Source organism: Salvelinus alpinus, chromosome 9 (assembly GCF_045679555.1).
Source record: "Salvelinus alpinus chromosome 9, SLU_Salpinus.1, whole genome shotgun sequence".
NCBI classification, from domain to species: domain Eukaryota; kingdom Metazoa; phylum Chordata; class Actinopteri; order Salmoniformes; family Salmonidae; genus Salvelinus; species Salvelinus alpinus.
Genome location: NC_092094.1, coordinates 34,605,316 through 34,630,252, shown reverse-complemented (window position 1 = coordinate 34,630,252; position 24,937 = coordinate 34,605,316). Strand labels below are relative to the sequence as shown.

The 24,937-nt window shown below is 43.0% G+C and overlaps 1 protein-coding gene across 2 annotated transcripts in view; it reads right to left on the bottom strand.

Moving 5' to 3' along the window:
- LOC139584702 (nuclear receptor ROR-alpha A) overlaps window positions 1-24,937 on the bottom strand; it is a 283,138-nt gene that overhangs the window by 59,076 nt on the left and 199,125 nt on the right. The window contains exon 1 of one of the 2 annotated variants that reach the window (XM_071416841.1): window positions 17,903-18,056. The exons of the other annotated variant lie outside the window; for it this stretch is intronic. Coding sequence (XP_071272942.1) covers window positions 17,903-17,933 — 31 coding nt within the window. The 5' untranslated portion in view covers window positions 17,934-18,056. Of the gene's footprint in view, window positions 1-17,902; window positions 18,057-24,937 lie in introns of those variants that run through there. 2 annotated transcript variants of the gene reach the window in all.

Sequence of the window (24,937 nt, the reverse complement as noted above, 5' to 3'; positions counted from 1 at the left end):
AATAACACATATGGAATCATGTAGTAACCAAAAAAGTGTTAAACAAATATAAATATATTTGAGATTTGAGATTTTTCAAAGTAGCCACCCTTTGCCTTGATGACAGCTTTGCACACTCTTGGCATTCTCCCAACCAGCTTCATTAGGTAGTCACCTGGAATGCATTTCAATTAACAGGAGTGCCTTGTTAAAAGTTAATTTGTGGAATTTCTTTCCTTCTTAATGTGTTTAAGCCACCATCAGTTGTGTTGTGACAAGGTAGGGGTGGTATACAGAAGATAGCCCTATTTGGTAAAAGACCAAGTCCATATTATGGCAAGAACAGCTCAAATAAGCAATGAGAAACAACAGTCCATCATTACTTTAAGACATGAAGGTCAGTCAATCCGGAAAATTTAAAGAACTTTGAAAGTTTCTTCAAGTGTAGTCGCAAAAACCATCAAGCGCTATGATGAATCTGGCTTTCATGAGGACCACCACAGGAAAGGAAGACCCAGCGTTACCTCTGCTGCAGAGGATAAGTTCATTAGAGTTAACTGCACTTTAGATTGCAGCCCAAATAATGTCTTGACAGATTAACAGACACATCTCAACATCAACTGTTCAGAGGAGACTGTGAGAATCACGCTTTCATGGTCGAATTGCTGCAAAGAAACCACTACTAAAGGACACCAATAAGAAGAAGAGACTTGCTTGGACCAAGAAACACAAGCAATGGACATTAGACCGGTGGAAACATTAGACCGGTGGAAATCTGTCCTACATTGGCCATATACCACAAAATACCAAGGTGCTTTTTTCAGGTCTCGAACCACCCGGTTTATAAATCTAATTATAAACCGGGTGGTTTGACCGCTGAATGCTGATTGGCTGAAAGCCGTGGTGTATTTACAAAAAAAAATATTTTTACTGTTCTAATTACATTGGTAACCAGTTTATAATAGCAAAAAGGCAACTCGGTAGTTTGTGGTATATGGCCAATGTACCACGGCTAAGGGCTGTATCCAGGCAATCTGCATTGCGTCGTGCCTAAGAACAGCACTTAGCCATGGTATATTGGCCATAACACACCCTTCGTGCCCTATTGCTTAAATAAATATCTATTTGTCAGCACGCGACCCACCACTCAGATTATATTTTGAACCAGCAAGCCCAAAAATGTGAGCACCCCTGGTCTATGTGATAGCACTCAGGTTAACTGCTAAAACAATGCATGTTGCTTTAATGTTAAGTAACGGTAGCAATTAAGAGGCCAGTAAGGTTTCCAAAATATGCATAGGAATTTCATGTAATTTGATAGTGCAAAAAAAAAATCAAACAGGCAGTTAAGCAAGAAAGAAAATAATCTCACACATGCAAACACAGCTCACAAATAAATAAATGTCTTTCTCTCAGACACATAGACTCCATAAAACCACATGCCCCCTACCACACGAGCAGCAAAAGCCAAGTGAACACATCCCTCTCTCGATGTCTCTCACGCACTCAGTGAAAAAAACACACAGGCCCCCCCACATCCCCCATGTTTGTGTCTTGGAGGCTCTGTGGTTAGGGCTCACACACGGAACATGTTGTGTCTCTCTCATCAGAGCAGTGGATCTGCTGAAACATTTCATTTACCAAAGGAAGCCGAGCACAGACGATAGCCATTTGTTCCGTGAGCACTGTTGGTGTCTCATCTGCTCCTCTGTTAACTTCAGTTTGGAGCACAGATATAGTCATCGCAACATAAGCTCTAAATTAGCTTTCAAGTGTGAAGGAATGTATGAATACATGAACGCAGGAAGGTTCTCTAGTGTGTGTGTGTTTCCTAGTGATCATACAATATATTGCTCTGCTGATCCATACAGTAGCATATACACAATACATATATTATATTGTAAGTCTAGTGGATGACAGATGACGTAGTAAAATTGTGGGTAAAGTGCTTAACAGTGGGAAGTCATTAGAGTGCAGCAGTAGGCTGCACAGCTTTGATAATAATTGAGAACACTGTTTGGGCAGATTCCTCCTCAGTCCCCCCTAAAGTCACACATGAAAGGCATTAACTAATACAGCCATCAGCGCAGGGGAAACAGGACCAAACCACGCATCGCTCCACTCCCCTCCAACTATTGACAAAAACAAAACTTGAAGAAGACAGCTGCTGATTTGTAACTTGGCGACAAACCCCTTCAAGCAAATAAAGCAGTCATGCCAGTTTTTCTGAAAGAAAGAAATCCATTAGTTTCACTGCTGCCAAGGTCAATGAAACAGCTGGAAAATTGTGCCTAATATAGAGTTAAAATAAAATCCCCCAAAACAAGTTATCTTGAGCAATTTATTTCAATTCATCTGATGCTTCTGTTCCCTGTATTGGGTGTCTGGGAGCTCTGCCCAAATTGGTCTCCTCCTATAAGAGGGTGATCATAAGCACATCCTGGGACTTTGAGCGAGGGCCTGTGCTGACGCTGCTAGTGTTCAAGAGGGTGGGCCGGGCAGGGATGCAGCAGCCGGGGAGCCAGGCAGACAAGGACCTGCGTTCAGCACATGGAGCGCTCTCATCCAGGAACAAGGAGAGCCCAGGGGAACAAATACAACTACACCCCCCCAAAAAACGATTTCAAAACAACAACAACAAAACAACAATCCAAAAAGCCTCTTGAGCCAGCACTGGGTGATTGCCAGCTGCACTCCAGATTACCAGGCTCTGCGAGAGCCTTTTTGCAATCTCTCTGAGATGTAGCATCTCCAGCTCCTTACATTAATCAGTTCAGCTGGAGAGGGATGGATGGCGACATGCAAACCGCTCAGCACGACGCGAATGAACTCATAATCAGCAATCAGATATTCTATGGAGTGGGATGGGGGTGGATGGGGGTGGATGGGGGTGGGGGGCTCAACTCAGAAAGGTCAAGGGCCTCTCCACTGCCAGCCTACCTCCATCCACTCTCTCTCTCTCCCTCCCTCCCTCCCCCACATTGGCCCTGTCCGAATACCCATAATAGCGTACTACATACTTAAATTGCAAGTATGTACTCATCGTCGCATACTATTTATGACATAATGTTTAAAAACAGTCTGTTTTTAAAGATGTACGATTAAATAGTCATGACAATTTTAAGGACAACAAAAAACGTCTTATATTTGATCACTGCAGGAGACTCTTTGCTCATCTTTGCCATCATACATTTGTTTTTTTGTTTACTTTCAGAGAACTATCAAATCTCGAAGCACTCCTTTTATCCGGTTTGAATGCATTGCAGGTGTAAAATTCCCCAAAAGTTTACAATTCATTCATACTACATGAGAAGCCGAAATGAGTATGACATCTGGGCATTTAAAGCATACTACATTTTTGAAAATGACACATAATATAAAATGGCCTACTATTTAGAATGCTAGTATGGGTATTCGGACACGACCACTGTCTCTGTGCAATTCCTCATGTGTTGGCCACACTGCTCCACTCACTGTATAGTAGAGGAGCTCAAGGCAAAAACACTGGAATGTTTATTTGATGTCATTTTAAGTGAACCAAAAAAATCTGTGAGGTCAAAAGATCTATGCAATTTACATCACACTGGTTTGAATACAATGGGCTATTTTACAAATAGAAAAAAAAGGAGCCAATAAATTATTGGCTTGGATGAAGAGGTATTTTTTCAATAGCATTCTGCTCCTGAATATGCTATGTACTGTGTTTTCAAACTAAGTTCATTACACTGCATAGCATATTTTAAATCCTTTCATCTAGTAATTAGTACTGAAGCAAGCATCATTTACTTTAATTCGAACAAATATATGTGCATAAAAATCAAATATAAGTGGTCTGTTACAACAAGGCTGTTTTCCAATGTTATTTATGATGATCATAATAAGATGCATTCCACACAGCTTAGGTTGGAGAAGTTGTTCCTAAAGCCCAAAACCTTGAGAGATACTTTCACTCTGAGGCCTGCATGGGCCTCTATGAGGCATTCCTCCATTATCTGCTCCATTCTGCTGTGTTGTGGCAACACATGACCAGAGTCAGGACAGAGGCTCTCAGATGGGGAGGGCCCACAGGTCACCGATACATCCTGTTTCTTTCCATTACCTGCATGTGATGTGAAGTACCCCGCTGGGACAGCACCCCCTAGTGCTGCGGAGTACTACTCCACCTGAGTGGTTGTGTTTCTCTACATGCTGAAGGACATGCAGGTGCCTGATCAGAGCTAAATGATGCCATTCCACAAGTAGCCCCCCTGAAGGCCTCTGCAGGGACATCTAATCAAACTGCTCACTCAGTTCCCTCTCTTTTGTAATCACGTTGTGTCACGGTATGCCTGTTGCGACGATCTTTGTTCAATTGTTTTTTATGCCTGTTCCCTGATTTCATCAACATTCCAGTCACTACTCATTTATCATCCCTCATTCCCTCCCTGGATCCATGTATGAGCTATAGCAGTTCTCCATGGAGAGGAGATGCATGCCCCAGCATGTCCCACCTCTAACCTCTGGCATGAGGTACCCCTGCCCCCCTTATCGGGGTAATCTAGTGTAGCTAGCTGTAACATGCACATAACACAACATAACAGTGCTGAGTAGAACAGGGTGGTGCTCCAGTCAGAAGGGCCTTGCTTATGTTATGTGTGTGTTATTTCTTACATTATTAGCCCAGAAAATGTTTGTGTTGTTACATACAGCCGGAAATAACTTTTGGATATCAGAGTGGCAGTCACTCTCCAGCATTACGACCAGGAATACGACTTTCCCGAATTGGATCCTTTGTTCGTACCCCCCAGGGGAATTGAATTTATCCCAGAGGCTGCTCCGAGACGCCGTCAGCGGAGAAGAGGTATTCGGAGTGGACTTCTAGTCCGACTCAGAAGGCGTGCACACCATCCACTGCTTCCGAGTATATTACTCGCTAATGTTCAGTCTCTGGACAATAAAGTAGATGAGCTCAGGGCGAGGATCTCCTTCCAGAGAGACATCAGGGACTGTAACATACTCTGTTTCACAGAATCATGGCTCTCTCCAGATATACTGTCCCCGTCCATAAAGCCAGCTGAGTTCTCAGTACATCGCACAGATAGGAATAAAGAACTCTCCGGGAAGAAGAAAGACAGGGGTGTATGTTTCATGATTAACTACTCATGGTGTGATTGTGATAACGTACAGAAACTCAAGTCCTTTTGTTCACCCGACCTCGAATACCTTACAATCAAATTCAGACCGTATTAACTCCCAAGAGAATTCTCTTCAGTTATAGTCACAGCCGTGCATATTCCCCCTCAAGCCGATAACACGGCAGCCCTCAAGGAACTACACTGGACTTTGTGCAAATTGGAAAGCATATAAATCCCTTGACCACTGCTACTCCAACTTCCAGGATGCCTACAAGCCCCCCCCCCCCCCCACTCCCTCCCGCCCTTCCTTCGGCAAATCAGATCATTACTCCATTTTGTTCATCCCTTCCTATAAGCAGAAACTCAAACAGGAAGTACCCGTGCTAAGGTCTATTCAATGCTGGTCTGACCAATTGGAATCCATGCTTCAAGATTGTTTTGATCTACAGTATATATACACTGACATGGTGATTGAGTTCATCAGGAAGTGTTGTTCCCACTGTGACTATTAGAACCTACCCAAATCCGAAACCGTGGATAGATGGCAGCATACGCGCAAACTGAAAGTGCAAACCACCGCATTTAACCATGGCAAGTGTAACGATTTTTGGCGTCTGAAGAAGAGTAGTCGGACCAAAGCGCAGCGTGGTAAGTGTTCATGCTTTTTTTTTTAGAACAGAACACTATAATAAAATAACAAGAGAATAAATGAAACCGAAACAGTCCTGTAAGGTGCAAAACACTAAACAGAAAATAACTACCCACAAAAACCATGTGTGAAAAAGCTACCTAAGTATGCGTCTCAATCAGAGACAACGATAGACAGCTGCCTCTGATTGAGAACCACACCCGGCCAAACACAAAGAAATACAAAACACAGAAAATGAACATAGAATGCCCACCCAAATCACACCCTGACCAAACAAAAATAGAGACATAAAAAGCTCTCTACGGTCAGGGCGTGACAGCAAGGTGACTGGGAATGTAGTCAAATACAAACAGTGTAATTATGCCCTCCGTAAGGCAATCAAACAGGCAAGAGACAAAGTGGAGTCGCAATTCAATGACTCAGATGCAAGATGTATGTGGCAGGGTCTACAGACAATCATGGATTACAAAGGGAAAACCAGCCATGTCACGGACACTGACGTCTTGCTCCCAGAGAAGCTAAACACTATCTTCACCCGCTTTGAGGTTAACACAGTGCCACCGATGCAACCCGCTGCCAAGGACTGTGGGCTCTCGTTCTCTGTGGTCGACATAAGTAAGACATTTAAACGTGTTAACCCTCGCAAGGCTTCCGGCCCAGACGGCATCCCTAGCTGCGTCCTCAGAGCATGCGCAGACCAGCTGGCTGGAGTTTTTACGGACATATTCAATCTCTCCTTGTCCCAGTCTGCTGTCCCCACTTGCTTCAAGATGTCCACCATTGTTCCTGTACCCAAGAAAGCAAAGGTAACTGAACTAAATGACTATCACCCCGTAGGACTCACTTCTGTTATCGTGAAGTGCTTTGAGAGGCTAGTTAAGGATCATATCACCTCTACCTTACCTTACGTGACACCCTAGACCCACTTCATTTTGCATACCGCCCTAATAGATCCACAGACGATGCAATCGCCATCGCACTGCACACTGCCCTATCCCACCTGCTGTTCATTGACTATAGCTCAGCCTTCAACACCATAGTACCCTCCAAGCTCATCATTAAGCTCGGGGCCCTGGGTCTGAACCCCGCTCTGTGCAACTGGGTCCTAGACTTCCTGACGGGCCGCCCCCAGGTGGTGAACGTAGAAAACAACAACTCGGCTTCACTGATCCTCAACACAGGGGCACCACAAGGGTGCATACTCAGCCCCCTCCTGTACTTCCTGTTCACCCATGACTGCTTGGCCACGCATGCCTCCAACTCAATCATCAAGTTTGCATACAAAACACAACAGTTGTAGGCCAAATTACCAACAATGATGAGAAAGCCTACAGGGAGGAGGTGAGCGCCCTGACGGAGTGGTGCCAGGAAAATAACCTCTCCCTCAACATCAACAAAACGAAGGGCATGATTGTGGAAACAGCCGAGAGAGCACACCCCTATCCACATCAACGGGCCCGCAGTGGAGAAGGTGAAAAACTTCAAGTTCCTCGGTGTACACATCACCGACGATCTGAAATGGTCCACCTACACAGACAGTGTGGTGAAGAAGGCGCAAACAGTGTCTCTTCAACCTCAGGAGGCTGAAGAACTTCGGCTTGGGCCCTAAGACCCTCACAAACCTTTACAAATGCACAATTGAGAGCATCCAGTCGGGCTGTATCACCGCCTGGTACGGCAACTGCACAGCCCACAACCGAAGGGTTCTCCAGAGGGTGGTGCGGTCTGACCAATGTATCACCGGGGGCACACTGCCTGCCCTCCAGGACACCTACAGCACCACCCAAAAAGATCATCAAGGACAACAACCAACCGAGCCACAGCCTGATCACCCCGCTACCATCCAGAAGGCCAGGTCAGTACAGGTGCATCAAAGCTGGGGCCGAGAGACTGAAAAACAGCTTCTATCTCAAGGCCATCAGACTGTTAAATAGCCATCTCTAGCCGGCTACCACCCAGTTACTCAACCCTGCACCTTAGAGGCTAATGTCCTATATACATAGACATTGAATCACTGGTCACTTTAATAATGGAACACTAATCACTTTAATAATGTTTAAATACTGCTTTACTCATTTCATATGTACAGTGGGGAGAACAAGTATTTGATACACTGCCGATTTTGCAGGTTTTCCTACTTACAAAGCATGTAGAGGTCTGTCATTTTTATCATAGGTACACTTCAACTGTGAGAGACGGAATCTAAAACAAAAATCCAGAAAATCACATTGTATGATTTTTAAGTAATTAATTTGCATTTTATTGCATGACATAAGTATTTGATCACCTACCAACCAGTAAGAATTCCGGCTCTCACAGACCTGTTAGTTTTTCTTTAAGAAGCCCTCCTGTTCTCCACTCATTACCTGTATTAACTGCACCTGTTTGAACTCGTTACCTGTATAAAAGACACCTGTCCACACACTCAATCAAACAGACTCCAACCTCTCCACAATGGCCAAGACCAGAGAGCTGTGTAAGGACATCAGGGATAAATTGTAGACCTGTACAAGGCTGGGATGGGCTACAGGACAATAGCCAAGCAGCTTGGTGAGAAGGCAACAACTGTTGGCACAACTATTAGAAAATGGAAGAAGTTCAAGATGACGGTCAATCACCCTCGGTCTGGGGCTCCATGCAAGATCTCACCTCGTGGGGCATCAATGATCATGAGGAATGTGAGGGATCAGCCCAGAACTACACGGCAGGACCTGGTCAATGACCTGAAGAGAGCTGGGACCACAGTCTCAAAGAAAACCATTAGTAACACACTACGCCGTCATGGATTAAAATCCTGCAGCGCACGCAAGGTCCCCCTGCTCAAGCCAGCGCATGTCCAGGCCCGTCTGAAGTTTGCCAATGACCATCTGGATGATCCAGAGGAGGAATGGGAGAAAGTCATGTGGTCTGATGAGACAAAAATAGAGCTTTTTGCTCTAAACTCCACTCGCCGTGTTTGGAGGAATAGAAGGATGAGTACAACCCCAAGAACACCATCCCAACCGTGAAGCATGGAGGTGGAAACATCATTCTTTGGGGATGCTTTTCTGCAAAGGGGACAGGACGACTGCACCGTATTGAGGGGAGGATGGATGGGGCCATGTATCGCGAGATCTTGACCAACAACCTCCTTCCCTCAGTAAGAGCATTGAAGATGGGTCGTGGCTGGGTCTTCCAGCATGACAACGACCCGAAACACACAGCCAGGGCAACTAAGGAGTGGCTCCGTAAGAAGCATCTCAAGGTCCTGGAGTGGCCTAGCCAGTCTCCAGACCTGAACCCAATAGAAAATCTTTGGAGGGAGCCGAAAGTCCGTATTGCCCAGCGACAGCCCCGAAACCTGAAGGATCTGGAGAAGGTCTGTATGGAGGAGTGGGCCAAAATCCCTGCTGCAGTGTGTGCAAACCTGGTCAAGAACTACAGGAAACGTATGATCTCTGTAATTGCAAACTAAGGTTTCTGTACCAAATATTCAGTTCTGCTTTTCTGATGTATCAAATACTTATGTCATGCAATAAAATGCAAATTAATTACTTAAAAATCATACAATGTGATTTTCTGGATTTTTGTTTTAGATTCCTTCTCTCACAGTTGAAGTGTACCTATGATAAAAAATTACAGACCTCTACATGCGTTGTAAGTAGGAAAACCTGCAAAATCGGCAGTGTATCAAATACTTGTTCTCCCCACTGTATATACTGTATTTTAGTCAATACCACTCCGACATTGCTTGTCCTAATATTTATGTACTTCTTAACTTCATTCTTTTACTTTAGATTTGTGTGTATTGTTGTGAATTGTTAGATATTGTTAGATATTACTGCACTGTTGGAGCTAGGAACACAAGCATTTCGCTACACCCACAATAGCATCTGCTAAATATGTGTATGGGACCAACACAATTTGATTTGATGTCACTCTTAGGTCAATTACAGCAGAGAACCCCTCTCCTTTCATCAGCCCACCCTTGACAGATAAGGGTGAAACAGCCCACAAACAACAGTTTCTCTTCTAGCCTGCCACTTCACACTTACCTAGCGCACATACTGTATTTGATTACAGCTGAGAACTGAGCAGCTTGGCTTGTCAGAGAAAAGCATTTCAACAGTGGGGTGAGGTGAGGGGACCTGATGGAGCTGGGGATAAGATACAGTGCCTTCAGGAAGTATTCATAACCCTTGACTTATTCCATATTTTGTTGTGTTACAGCAAATTCAAAATGTATAAAATATATTTTTTAATTTCACCCATCTACACACGCAAATTTCTGGGGAAGGGTATAAAACAATTTCTAGAGTGTTTAACGTTTCCAAGAGCACAGTGGTCTCCATCAATGGGAATTGGAAAAATATGTAACCACCCAGACTCTGCCTAGAGCTGGCCGTCCAACCAAACTGAGTAAGGGGCCACACAAGATGCAAGATGAACCTTGGTCAGGGAGGTGACAAAGAAGCCAATGACCACTCTGACAGAACTACAGAGTTCCTTGGCTGAGATGGGGGAATGGTCTCTACAGCACTTCACCAATTTGGGCTTTATGGGAGAGTGGCCAGACGGAAGCCACACCTGAGAGAAAGGCAGGACAGCACGCCTGGAGTTCGCAAAAATGCATGTGAAAGACTATAAGATCAATAGGCAAAAGAGTATGTGGTCTGATGAGAGAAAACTGTAACTGGCCTGAATGCAAAGCGCTATGTCTGGAGAAAACCAGGGACAGCTCATCACCCGTCTAACATCATCCCCGATCCCGTGTGGCTCACTTGGTAGAACATGGCACTTGCAACACCAGGGTTGTGGGTTTGATTCCCATGGGGGACAAGTATGAAAAATGTATTCACTCACTACTGTAAGTCACTCTGGATAAGAGTTTCTGCTAAATGACTCAAATGTAAAACTTGAAGCATGGTAGCAGCATCATGCTATGGGGATGCTTTTCAGGGACTGGGAGGATGGAGGGAGCCAAATACAGGCAAATCCTTGATGAGAACCTGCTTCAGAGTGCAAACAACCTTAGAAAGTAAATCTTTGCCCTAGTCTAACAGGACAATGACCCCAAGCATATAGCCAATGCAACCCTGGAATGGCTTCAGAACAAGAACGTGACAGTCCTTGAGTGGCCCAGACTTTAATCCCATGGACAGACTTGACGATTGCTGTTCACCAAAATACTCAAGGAAGAATGGGAGAAAATCCCTAAATCCTGATGCGCAAAGCTGATACAGACATACCCAAGAGGACTCAAAGCTGTAATTTCCGCCAAAGGTGCTTCCACTAAGTATTGACTCTGGGGTGTGAATACTTATGTACATTTGATATTTCTGTATTTCATATTGAATACATTTGCAAAAAATTCTAAAAACAAATTTCCACTTTGTAATTATGGGGTATTGTGTGTAGATGGGTGAGAAACAAATGTATTTCATCCATGTTGAATTCAGTCTGTAAAACAACAACATGTAGAATAAATCATATGAATACTTTCTGAAGGCACGATATCTGACATGGAGGAATAGAGACTAGAGAGGTTTGTCTCTGGCCTTTTTTAATGGCTTTATTTACTGCAGCATTGGAGAGAAGCACAAAGGTAGCTAGCAGGGGAAACAGCTGAACAGTGCAGGAGGCTCTGGGGAGAGATGTATTAACTCTATCTCTCGAGTTCCTCACCTATACATCTCTATACCCCCATCTCTCCATCTCCCTCCCCCTTCTCTCTCAAAGCAACCCCGGTGCCAACACCTCTCTCCTTATGTGTCTTTATTCCTCAGCATTTGAGTCAGACAAAACGCAAAATCAATAATGCTTTTTCTTCCCCATTTCCTCTTTGATGCAACTTCAAAAGGCCAGTGGACAGCCCTCTAGAGATCTGTGGAGAAAAAAAGGCAATGCTACAAGACACGCACAGAATAAAAGTACTCAGAAAACCATTCCCCTCTTCAATCTGTTAAATCACTTTTAACTTCTTTGCCCCGGCAGGAGGAGCTTGGGAGGACACTGCAGGTGCAGGAGAGTGCCAGCAAAGAAGTCAGAGAAACACACCATGGATATAACATCAGATCGATAACATACAGTATAGATCATAAAATGACATTGTGTTGAAATTATATCAATTGTGAAAATGTATGCATATCATGGACATGGTGTGATTCACATCCAGACAACAGGTCAATGGATACTGAGACTACAGATAAACACTGATACTGCATACAGAGCTGTCTCTATCCAAAGGCCCTTTGAAGACTGACAGCAACAGATAATCCCCTTTCTGCTCTTAGTGCACAATCCACTGGCTACTCTCAATACACTCCTCTAATATCTATCTCTCTCTCTCTCTCACTCTCTCACTCTCACTCTTTCGCTCTCACTCCCTCTCTCACTCTTTCACGCTATCTCACTATTTCGCTCTCTCGCACTCTTTCACTCTCTCTCTCTCACTCTTTCGCTCTCTCTCACTCTTTCGCTCTCTCTCACTCTTTCGCTCTCTCTCTAAGCTGAAAAACAAACATTCCTCTAAATGTATGTGTAAAATAATCTATTTCTGTATGTGAATGTTGAGGTGGAGTGATTGGGTGGTGCAGGACCAGGTGGACCTGTACTGAGTGTGTTATGAGGTGTGCTGAGGGAGGGCCTATTATGGCACTTTTGTACAGTAGGCACTCCTAAATGCTATAGGACGGGAAGACACTTCAAAGAATCCATATGTGTGTGCACTTAAATACAGAGTGAGAGTTAAAGCAGAAAATGACTCCTTATATTAGAGCTTTCTGCTCAGCAGGGAACTGTAAAATCAGAAATGGGATAATATTGTAATACTACAGTATATCCTGAGTTATCGACTTCATGAGCCACTGTGTTTGTATGAGACCACACCTTGATTAAAAATAAGGCAGGAGAGTGTGATCTGATATAACCTCAAGTTAGTGAGTGAGTTAATCTGTCAGGAGTGTGAGGTGTGACTAGCAACCAGGTGCATTGCCAAGCTGTCAGGCATCCTCAAGTGCTAGAGTGGAGGCCTGGGCATATCATGGCACAGTGTAGCCATAGCCAGAGCCATAGCATACGGCAGGGTACAGGGTAGCAGTATCAGTGCTGGGTTCTGCCCTGTGTTAGGCTCAATCTCCTTCCTGCAGTCTCCTCTATCACTCCAAACTGCACGTCCCTGTCCTCAGAGCCTCTATGGAGCTAAATAAAAAATCCATGCTCTCAATGGGCAATCAATATCTCATTAACCAGTCCGTCCACACGCGGCCAGGCAGCCAGGATGTGCGTCGGTCAGTCGGTCGGTCTCACAGCGCGTTCCAGACAGCGGCACACCTCCCACTCTTTAATAACCTGTGGAAATGCCACTCCGCGTCCTCACCCAAGGCATTGTGCAGGGAGAGATCTGAGCATACATGGCTCCAAAACACACCAAATTCCTCTCTAAGAGGCGGCTGTTAGCTTACTAACTACTCTTACATTGCCATTAGTAATAATGGATGGCTGGATGGGCTCTGAGAATACGAAATCTAACTCAAAATAAATTTTGTTTGTTTTCATAAACAGATAGGCGATATAATATAATAACATTAAAACCAATGAGGTAAATTATACTATAAAAAGACATTATACTATAAAAGGAGATTATGTTTTGAGAATTTTTTTATTTTGATTATAACACATTTTTAAGATTAGGTTAAAAAAGTGATGATCGGTTTCTCTTGTCGTGGTGAGGCTATTCAGACAATAATATGTAAATGTTTGTTGATCTGATATGAATAAAAAACGGGACTTTGTAAGAAACATCATTCTTACCTGGTCACTCTTATTTTCAACCCTCACTTGTGGGCAAAAATTTGTTTTGATTTTTGACTGGCTTTCCGTGTTCTCAGTTCCTAACTGGATAATACCCAATCTTGTTAACCTCTGGTGTGATGCTGGAACCCTGCAGCACGCGGCAGTAGTCCAGAGCACTTCACCCGCTTGCTGATAGGACGAGACAAAGAGCACCAAAGCTACAGCAAATATTTACTGCCTTATTAACATGGAATTTAGCTGTACGTTTTCTCCATCCCCTGAACAATGTTTACAGTCTAGTAGACACTCGTGGTAAATCACATAGTTATGCACTGTCTGTATGCAAAACAGAAGCTTCATATTCATATCTTGATGACAGGTTAATTATAATGTAGATGAAACACACTTTATTTTTTTCTGTCTTTTGGTACATCAAACGTCTTTCTTAAATTATGTAATTAATATTTAGAATTTTCATCTTAATTGTGCTGAGTAGGCTGGCTAATTTGCATGGGGTAATGAGAGGGATGTTTCCATTACAGGTAATTAGGTACTTGTGAGGCAGTGGTGTGGCTGTGTGACTGGAGAGAGAGAGAGAGAGAGAGAGAGAGAGAGAGAGAGAGAGAGAGAGAGAGAGAGAGAGAGAGAGAGAGAGAGAGAGAGAGAGAGAGAGAGAGAGAGAGAGAGAGAGAGAGAGAGAGAGAGAGAGAGAGAGAGAGAGAGAGAGAGAGAGAGAGAGAGAGAGAGAGAGAGAGAGAGAGAGAGAGAGAGAGAGAGAGAGAGAGAGAGAGAGAGAGAGAGAGAGAGAGCTCTGTTGTTTAGTAGCGACATATAAAACACAATCTTTTGTAAAAATACATATCAATACACAACTCCTCTGGGTGAGTACATGCCAGCATGGCCTGGAAATATTTTCTCTATCTCATATTGTTCTGACAATTGTCACATAGAAACCTCATTAGGAGGAAGGATGTTTGATGTGCTTTTTACATTTGCAACACAAACCATTTTTTGGAAAATCTCTATGAAAGTGTCCTATACATGCCTCCTGTAAGACCCTATGATCTGTGAACAATATGATACAGACAACATCTTGGTGTCATTCAACTCCTAATAGTGTTCTCTAAAATATGGAGTATCGCTACATTGTGAAATAACATTTTACACATGAATGTATTCCACATTAAAACTATTAATATGAATATATCAAAAGTACCCTTTTCTATTTTGTTCATTTTTAGACATATTGTTTTAAACAATATACTCTATAAGTACATCACATTTTCAGAGTAGGCTCTCTGAATCTTTTAAAGTTATGATCAGTTTTATGAGCACCACCAATACAGTTCATAGGAAAATTGATTCAAAGGGAACTCCCTCTGCTGTTGATTTGCTGAATGTGCAATCTTACAGGAGGGCTGTGATTGGTTAATGATCTATGTATAAAATGGATAATTTCTTCAAACGTAGCAGAGAGCCTACTCTGGAAATGTGATCTGTTTGAAGAGTATATTGTTCCAAACATCATGTCAAATGGAAAATCAAAAAGGGTATGAAGGATATGAAAACTTATTTTTTATTATTTAAATTGTATTTCAGAATATAGACATACTCCAAAGTATAAAGAGTATAATGACAACAATATGTTGTCTGTATCATATTGTTCACAGATCATAGGGTCTTACAGGAGGCATGTATAGGTCTAAAAAGGGCCTAAAATGACCACTTTCATCATGATGTACCAATCAAATAAGTATCTATTTGGAAAGGCTTCAAATCCTCAAAAACCTATTCCAGTTCATTGATGTATTGTGATAAGATTTAACTGAATAATGACAATATTGGTTAATGGATTCAATGCAGACCTGCCCTTACACAGTAATTAAAACATCTTGATTGAATGCAGACCTGCCCTTACACTGTAATGAATACATCTTGATTCAAGGCAGACCTACCCTTACACTGTAATGAATACATCTTGATTCAATGCAGACCTGCCCTTACACTGTAATAAATACACCTGGATTCAATGCAGACCTGCCCTTACACTGTAATAAATACATCTGGATTCAATGCAGACCTGCCCTTACACTGTAATGAATACATCTTGATTGAATGCAGACCTGCCCTTACACTGTAATGAATACATCTGGATTCAATGCAGACCTGCCCTTACACTGTAATGAATACATCTTGATTCAATGCAGACCTACCCTTACACTGTAATAAATACACCTGGATTCAATGCAGACCTGCCCTTACACTGTAATAAATACATCTGGATTCAATGCAGACCTGCCCTTACACTGTAATGAATACATCTTGATTCAATGCAGACCTGCCCTTACACTGTAATAAATACATCTGGATTCAATGCAGACCTGCCCTTACACTGTAATAAATACATCTGGATTCAATGCAGACCTGCCCTTACACTGTAATAAATACATCTGGATTCAATGCAGACCTGCCCTTACACTGTAATGAATACATCTTGATTCAATGCAGACCTGCCCTTACACTGTAATAAATACATCTGGATTCAATGCAGACCTGCCCTTACACTGTAATAAATACATCTGGATTCAATGCAGACCTGCCCTTACACTGTAATAAATACATCTGGATTCAATGCAGACCTGCCCTTACACTGTAATGAATACATCTTGATTCAATGCAGACCTGCCCTTACACTGTAATGAATACATCTGGATTCAATGCAGACCTGCCCTTACACTGTAATGAATACATCTTGAAAAATAACGGAAATTGTATCTGGAATAAAAACTGGAAAGGGAAAAAAATGTATTTGATTTTGCACAGCTACACCAATAAAGAAATATATTTCTACATTTTCCATATTCAAAATAAGTCTATATTAAAGGGCATTGGGTTAGAGTGCTGATCTTTCAAATCTGCCTCAGTGTCACAAAATGTCATTCTCCCACAATTTCACACATCTCTGTCAACAACGTAATCTCACTCTATCACAGGAATTTCACACATTGTGATCAAGTGCGCGTTCAAAACTTCACACAACTGTCCCTCTCGGTAAAGAGGTGGTCAAGATCATATTCTCAGATTTTTCAAGTCTCAGTGTAAAAAAAAGAAAAGAAATATGAATGTAGTGGAAAATGCAAAAATGTTTCCACACAATATATGTATTAGAAATATATGTATTAGAAATGCAGTGATTGGTGAGGATGTACTGTAGCATCTAACACACAATGACAGATGCCTGAGATTCACAGTGACTATTTTCTGTGTGTTTGTGTGTATGTGTAAGAGCACGTAATGCTTGGGTATGCATATGTGTATATGCAAGAATGAGTGTGTGTGTGTGTGTGTGTGTGTGTGTGTGTGTGTGTGTGTGTGTGTGTGTGTGTGTGTGTGTGTGTGTGTGTGTGTGTGTGTGTGTGTGTGTGTGTGTGTGTGTGTGTGTGTGTGTGTGTGTGTGTGTGTGTGTAAATGGATGTGAATGCATTGTTCGTGGCCCACAAGGGGTTGGTGATGGTGTGTGTGCCTGCATGTGTATTTGTGCATGCATACGTGAGTGTGTGTGTTTGACTGTATGATGGTGGGGGTGGGAGAACTGGGATTAAGCATGCAGGATCACGACACTGAGACTGGGAGGAGGACCCAGCCTTACTCCCATGGCCATGCTTGTATACCCAACTACCAAAAAATAGGTCAGTGGAACACAAGAAACACAGCAGTATCAACTCAAAGAATCCTAGTCTGCCAGTTGCGCCAGCCAGTGCCTTGTCGCCCCGTCTGCAAGCCACGTTCAACACTACCAGTCTGCCATGCAACTCTCCCCTCCGAACAGACAAACACGTCCTCTGGAATGGAACAGAATTAATAGCCCAGGAGAAAGAACTGCTAAAGGGACCCCTGAACCCCCCTGAAACCCCCGTCCCGGCCGTCCCCTCCCCTCGTCCACCCCCCTATGTCTACCCTTCAAAACCTGGAATTGTCGCAAGAGCTGGAGGGCTGTATTTCTCATCAGAAAGAGATCAGTGCTATAGTATGACCACACTGACTCTAATTTATTAAACACACACCAGCACAGAGAAAGCACACATAACAGATACCATGAGAGTAACAGTCCTATCCACTTAAGAGAATCAGCCCAACACACACGTCTTATCATCTGTTTTGAATTTCTAACTTGATTTCCTCCCAGAATAGATTTTTTGTTGTTGATATTTCCACAGCTTAATTCCCTGGTAATAAACACATTCTGAGGCAGTCTCTCTCTCTCTCTTTGCAGGGAACTGAATTGGAGAGTTGGCAGGCAGTGAATAGAGAGAAGCTTCACTTCCCTACTTGTTACTCTAGCTGCCTACTGCACCGTGGAAACAGCATGCATGCATTCTGCTCTTACCTTTCATAGCTGAAATCACAAAATACATCATTAAGCTCCGAGTCCATAAGAGAGTACTATCACCAGCTAAAAGCCCTCCACTGCTGTCTCAGCAGCAGCTGGCCAGCACAGCTCTGTCTCTCAGCCTCCGAGCATGAACACACGAGAATCCATGTGACTGTGACATCAGCACTCATGTCCGCCTGTTCCCACCCCCTGCTTTTGATTGGCAAAGCAGGCAGCCAGTGGGGGCGCTGAGAGCTCAGGCGCTGTTTGCAGTACTGAGGCTTGTCTGAGGGCTCGCTAGACACAGCACACTTTCACTATCTTGTCTTGCTTATCGTTTAGTGCCAGGATAAAGTCATAACAGTTTCTCTGCCAGAAACAAAAATTCCATTCCCTTTTTTGCTTTCATAATGTAAAGAAAATAGGACAACTAAGGAATGAGAAGAAAAAAGTTCAAGAGAGACTGGAATAGAGAGAAAAGGGAAGATAAATAAAATAAGTAGACGAATACATTCAATGAGAATGAGGGAAGGAGATAATATAGAAAACACAAAAGGGAGATAATCTAGAGAGGCTGTCTAATTCCCTGTGGCTCAGTGATAACAGAAGTCCTCTCTTCATTTTCTCTAGATGGTACTACTCATTCTGCCTCCAGATGTCTAACTGCAGAGCAGCGGTGGGGCCTTACAGAGTCCAGACGGACGAGTGGAGGACGGATGAGTGGAGGTTCAGCCCATCCCGACCTCTCCACAGGACTCACACACCTCTCACCTCCTGTCCCCCTCTCCCACGGCTCACACACGCAAGCTCTGGCAGGTGAGAAAGGGGAGATAGTGACGAAAGGGTTTGGCTGATCCCCTCCACCCCACAGTGACTAGCGGATGAGTTTCTCTCTATTGTTTTCTCTCACCCTCTCTCTCTCTCTCTCTCGCTCCTATAATAATCTGTTCAGACCCCTTACCAGCTGGCACTATCTGACACAATATTCTGTTCATAGTGCCATCCGGCTCTGGCCAATAACCGGGTTCATTTTGAATTTCAATATCATCCCTTCTCAAGAAATATTCAAAATACTTCATTGCATTATTTAGACAACTTTCATGCTAATAGTTTGGACTGGCAGTTTTACCAAATTCATTTGCAATTTTTAACATGCCCAGTTATTATTTGGCAAACATCCCTCTAATGTTCCATGTGTATATGTCTACAGCCAACTTGTCCTATTGGTACTGCTGCAGGAAGGGTATACTGTGTATACAGTAGGGATCACGACCTATGATACATCAAGTATGCAAATGAACCTCCTGCCCATGACGCCATAAATCTAGCAAATGAACGTGTTTCATTACGACCTCTACATGATCCATTAGAGAAACTATAAACACATTAGCTCATGTTATGTCAACACGGGTCTGTCACTGCACACAATCTAATGAACAAAATAGAATTCAGCTGCAGATATCATCAAATGAAGCGTGTCATGGTTACAAACGAGTGAACGTGATGAGGTGGTAAACACATTTAATTCCCCCGTCACACTGAAACCTAGTGTCTCTCAGGTTGGATAACCACAATACTCTATGTTGCTCTCTATATAAGTCAGTCTGCTGGCCCACGCAGAACCAGGTTAAACTGTCACTTTCAGCACAGAAAACACTGTGGTGTGGTTGCCTTGGCCGTGTGCTACTAGTTGCTACAGTATCAGTAAGTCTAAAACCAGGAGCCATCTCACTGCTATTGTTGTGAGGTCCTTGTTTATAAAACAGCATGGCTTTGGCCCCTGGGCGGCCAGGCCCCACTGTGACCTCACATACACTCTCTCCTGGCTGCACTCTGCTCTGCACTTTCTTCCCAAACTTTCAGATGACTGCAGATAACAACAGTTTAGTCTAAAGACTGCTTATCTCTGAGGAAAGGAACATCTACAGTACACTACACTGTCTGTGTATGAAAGACAGAGTGGGAAGGATAGATTATAGTTTGTTTGTGTCTGTATGTTTACTGTACGTGAATCTGTATGACTTTTGTAAAACCTTGGTTGAGGACAATGTGTGAAAGCACCCACCGGCCATCATTGACACAATAAGGACCAGACAAGCTAAATGCCTTCTATGCTCGCTTCAAGGCAAGAAACACTGAACCATGCATGAGAGCACGAGCTGTTTCAGATGACTGTGTGATCATTCTCTCCGTACCTAATGTGAGTAAGACCTTTAAACAGGTTAACATTCACAAGGCCGTAGGGCCAGACTGATTACCAGGACGCATACTCAGAGCATGCACTGACCAGTTGGCAAGTGTCTTCACAGACATTTTCAACCTCTCCCTGACCAAGCATGTAATATCTACATGTTTCAAGCATACCACCATAGTCCCTGTGCCCAAGAATGCCAAGGTAACCTGTCTAAATGAGTATCGCTCTGTAGCACTCACATTTGTAGCCATGAAATGCTTTGAAAGGCTGGTCATGGCTCACATCAACACCATCATCCCATCCCTGGACCCACTCCAATTCGCATACCGCCCCAACAGACCCACAGATGATGTAATCTCTATTGCACACCACACTGCCCTCTCCCACCTGGACAAGAGGAACACCTATGTGAGAATGCTGTGCATTGACTTCAGCTCAGCATTTAACACCATAGTGCCCTCCAAGCTCATCACTAAGCTAAGGACCCTGGGACTGAACTCCTCTCTCCACAATTGGATCCGGGACTTCCTAATGGGCCGCCCCCAGGTGGTGAGGGTAGGCAAAAACCCATCCGCCTTTGCTGGCCTTCCACATGGGGGCCCCTCAGGGGTGCATGCTTAGTCCTCTCCTGTACTCCCTGTTCACCCACAACATTGTGGCCGCGCACGACTACAACACCATCATTAAGTTTGCTGACGACACCACGGTGGTAGGCCTGATCAACATCGACGATAAGACCCTATTTGGTTGTAATATTATCACCTCTTGAATAGCATACTCACAACTACAAATGTCTGATTATTCCATGCAAAATAATTGATTACATTTGCATAGTGGCAGCAGGTAGCATAGTGGTTAGAGCGCTGGGCCAGTGACTGAAAGGTTGCTGGATCGAATCCCTGAATTGACAAGGTAAAAATCTGTCGTTCTGAACAAGGCAGTTAACTCACTATTCCCTGGGTGCCGTGGATGTCAATTATGGCAGCCCCCCGCACCTCTCTGATTCAGAGGGGTTAAATGTGGAAGATGCATTCAGTCACACAACTGACAAGGTATGCCATTTAGCTCTATCATCAGAGTTATACAGCAAATAACTGCATGCTTTCAGGATCAGTAAATATCATTTGATCGTGTACTGTAATTCCAGATTTGTGAGGGTAGCCTCACGATATCTCTCAATATTGGCCACCATTAATTGAATATTTGAGTGATATAAAATAAAAGTGAAGTATATCTGACAAGTATGAGTGGTTTAGGTTAATTTCCCATCCTTTGTTGGCTCTGCCTGTCAAGCAGCTGTCACGGATCCCTCCGGAACTTTCATTACGCACACCTGTCCCCTATTCCCACTTATTAGTACTTGTATAAGTGTGCCCTTTGGTTTCCATTGGGCTGTCAATTATTGTTACAATGTCCGTTGGTGCGCATGAGTACCTGTGCTGTGTGTTTTGGCTTTCGTGCCACTGTGGATAGCGCAGATGATTACGGGTCTCGTCCAATGTGTTAATCATTGTGTGCGTGTGTTATTTATTCTGTTTTGGGTTTCTACCCTGTGTTTTGTTACGTGTTTGTTTGGTCTTCGTCCCCGTGCCTTAACACGTAATTTGGGTGCAATAAAAACCCATATTACGCATTCCTGCGTCTGTCTCCCGAATCATTCATACCGACGTGACATCTGCAGAAGAGCACATTTGCAGATGTACTGTTAGCTGATAATGTTTAATTTACAAACTACCGGTATACATTTTGTACATTTGGCCAAACATAGTGGTAAGTGGACCTAATGTACTTTTTTTTCTCCAACCAACGTAGGCCTACCTAGCGAAGTTAGCTAATATTATCCCCTTTTCAACATTGTGTTTGAAACTGTTTAATCCCGATTGCTGCTGACAGACAGGATAGGCTACATTGATTGATCACATCAAATTGGCTAGCTAGCTAATAACAGGTCACATCAATATAGCTAGCTAACAAGCTAACTTTCAGGGGATCAACTAGATGGCTATATATATAGATATAGATGTATGTGTGTGTGTACATATATATATATATATATATGAAGCAAACTAAATGACACATTGTTAGCTAGCTAGCTACATGCCAAATAGATAGGCTACCATCACATATCTGAAATTAAATGTTCAACTGCTGTTTACTGATCATGAAAAGCATGTGGTTGCTTGCAGTTATGATGATAGAGCTAAATGTGGAATAATTGAAAATGTATAGTTCTGACTACTAAGTGATATTAAAACCAAATAGTTATTTTTTTTTATTTTACAAACCCTTGAAATAGGCATGTACACTAAAGTATGTGGACACCCCTTCAAATTAGTGGATTCGTCTATTTCAGAAACACCTGTTGCTGACAGGTGTATACAATCGAGCACACACCCGTGCAATCTTCAGACAAACATTGGCAGAAGAATGTCCTGTACTGAAGAGCTCAGTGACTATTAACGTGGCACCATCATAGGAGGGCACCTTTCCAACAAGTCAGTTTGTCAAATTTCTGCCCTGCTAGAGCTGCCCCCGTCAACTTTAAGTGCTGTTATTGTGAAGTGGAAACATCTAGGAGCAACAACGGCTCAGCCGCAAAGTGTTAGCCACACAAACTCACAGAATGGGACCGCTGTAGGGCGTAAAAATCATCTGTCCTCGGTTGCAACACTCACTACCGACATCCAAACTGCCTCTGGAAGCATCTTCAGCACAATAACTGCTCGTCAGGAGCTTCATGAAATGGGTATCCATGGCCGAGCAGCCACACACAAGCCTAAGATCATCAGAAGCTTCTAAAGCCATAACATAATTTTCTGGAATTTTCCAAGCTGTTTAAAGGCACAGTCAACTTTAGTGTATGTAAACTGCTGAAACACTGGAATTGTGATACAGTGAATTACAAGTGAAATAATCTGTCTGTAAACAATTGTTGTAAAATTACTTGTGTCATGCACAAAGTAGATGTCCTAACCGACTTGCCAAGTTTGTTAACAAGAAATGTGTGGAGTGGTTGAAAAACGAGTTTTAATGACTCCAACCTAAGTGTATGTAAACATCCGACTTCAACTGTATAAGGAGGTGGTCAGAGACCTGGCAGTGTGGTGCCAGGACAATACCCTCTACCTCATTGTCAGCAAGACAAAGGAGCTGATCGTGGACTACAGGAAACAGAGTGCCGAACACTCCCCCATTAACATCGACAGGGCTGTAGCGGAGCAGGTCGAGAGCTTCAAGTTCCTCGGTGTCCACATCACTAAGGATCTATCATGGTCCACACACACCAACACAGTCTTGAAGAGGACACGACACCGCCTCTTCCTTCTCAGGAGGCAGAAAAGATTTGTCATTGGCCCTCAGATCCTCAAAGTTATACAGCTGTACCATTAAGAGCACCTTGACTGGCTGCATTACTGCCTTGTATGGCAACTGCTTGGCATCTGACCGCAAGGCGCTGCAGAGGGTAGTGTGTACTAGAGGTCGACCGATTATGAATTCTGAACGCCGATTCCGATTATTGGAGGACCAAAAAAAGCCAATACCGATTAATCGGCCGATTTTTATTAATTTATTTGTAATAATGACAATTACAACAATACTGAATGAACACTTATTTTAACTTAATATAATACATCAATAAAATCAATTTAGCCTCAAATAAATAATGAAACATGTTACATTTGGTTTAAATAATGCAAAAACAAAGTGTTGGAGAAGAAAGTAAAAGTGCAATATGTGCCATGTAAGAAAGCTAACGTTTAAGTTCCTTGCTCAGAACATGAGGACATATGAAAGCTGGTGGTTCCTTTTAACACGAGTCTTCAATATTCCCAGGTAAGAAGTTTTAGGTTGTAGTTATTATAGGAATTATAGGACTATTTCTCTCTATACGATTTGTATTCCATATACCTTTGACTATTGGGTGTTCTTATAGGCACTTTAGTATTGCCAGTGTAACAGTATAGCTTCCATCCCTCTCCTCGCAGCTACCTGGGCTCGAATCAGGAACACATCGACAACAGCCACCCTCGAAGCAGCGTTACCCATGCAGAGCAAGGGGAACAACTACTCCAAGTCTCAGAGCGAGTGACGTTTGAAACGCTATTAGCGCGCACCCCGCTAACTAGCTAGCCATTTCACATCGGTTACACCAGCCTAATCTCAGGAGTTGATAGGCTTGAATTCATAAAAAGCAGAGCTGCTGGCAAAACGCACAAAAGTGCTTTTTGAATGAATGCTTACGAGCCTGCTGGTGCCCACCATTGCTCAGTCAGACTGCTCTATCAAATCATACTTAATTATAACATAATAACACACAGAAATACGAGCCTTAGGTCATTAATATGGTCGAATCCGGAAACTATCATCTCGAAAACAAAACATTTATTCTTTCAGTGAAATACGGAACCGTTCTGTATTTTATCTAACGGGTGGCATCCATCAGTCTAAATATTCCTGTTACATTGCACAACCTTCAATGTTATGTCATAATTACGTAAAATTCTGGCAAATTAGTTCGCAATGAGCCAGGCGGCCCAAACTGTTGCATATACCCTGACTCTGCGTGCAATGAACGCAAGAGAAGTGACACAATTTCACCTGGTTAATATTGCCTGCTAACCTGGATTTCTTTTAGCTAAATATGCAGGTTTAAAAATATATACTTCTGTGTATTGATTTTAAGAAAGGCATTGATGTTTATGGTTAGGTACACGTTGGAGCAACGACAGTCCTTTTTCGCGAATGCGCCCTGCATCGATTATATGCAACAGGACACGCTAGATAAACTAGTAATATCATCAACCATGTGTAGTTATAACTAGTGATCATGATTGATTGATTGATTGTTTTTTATA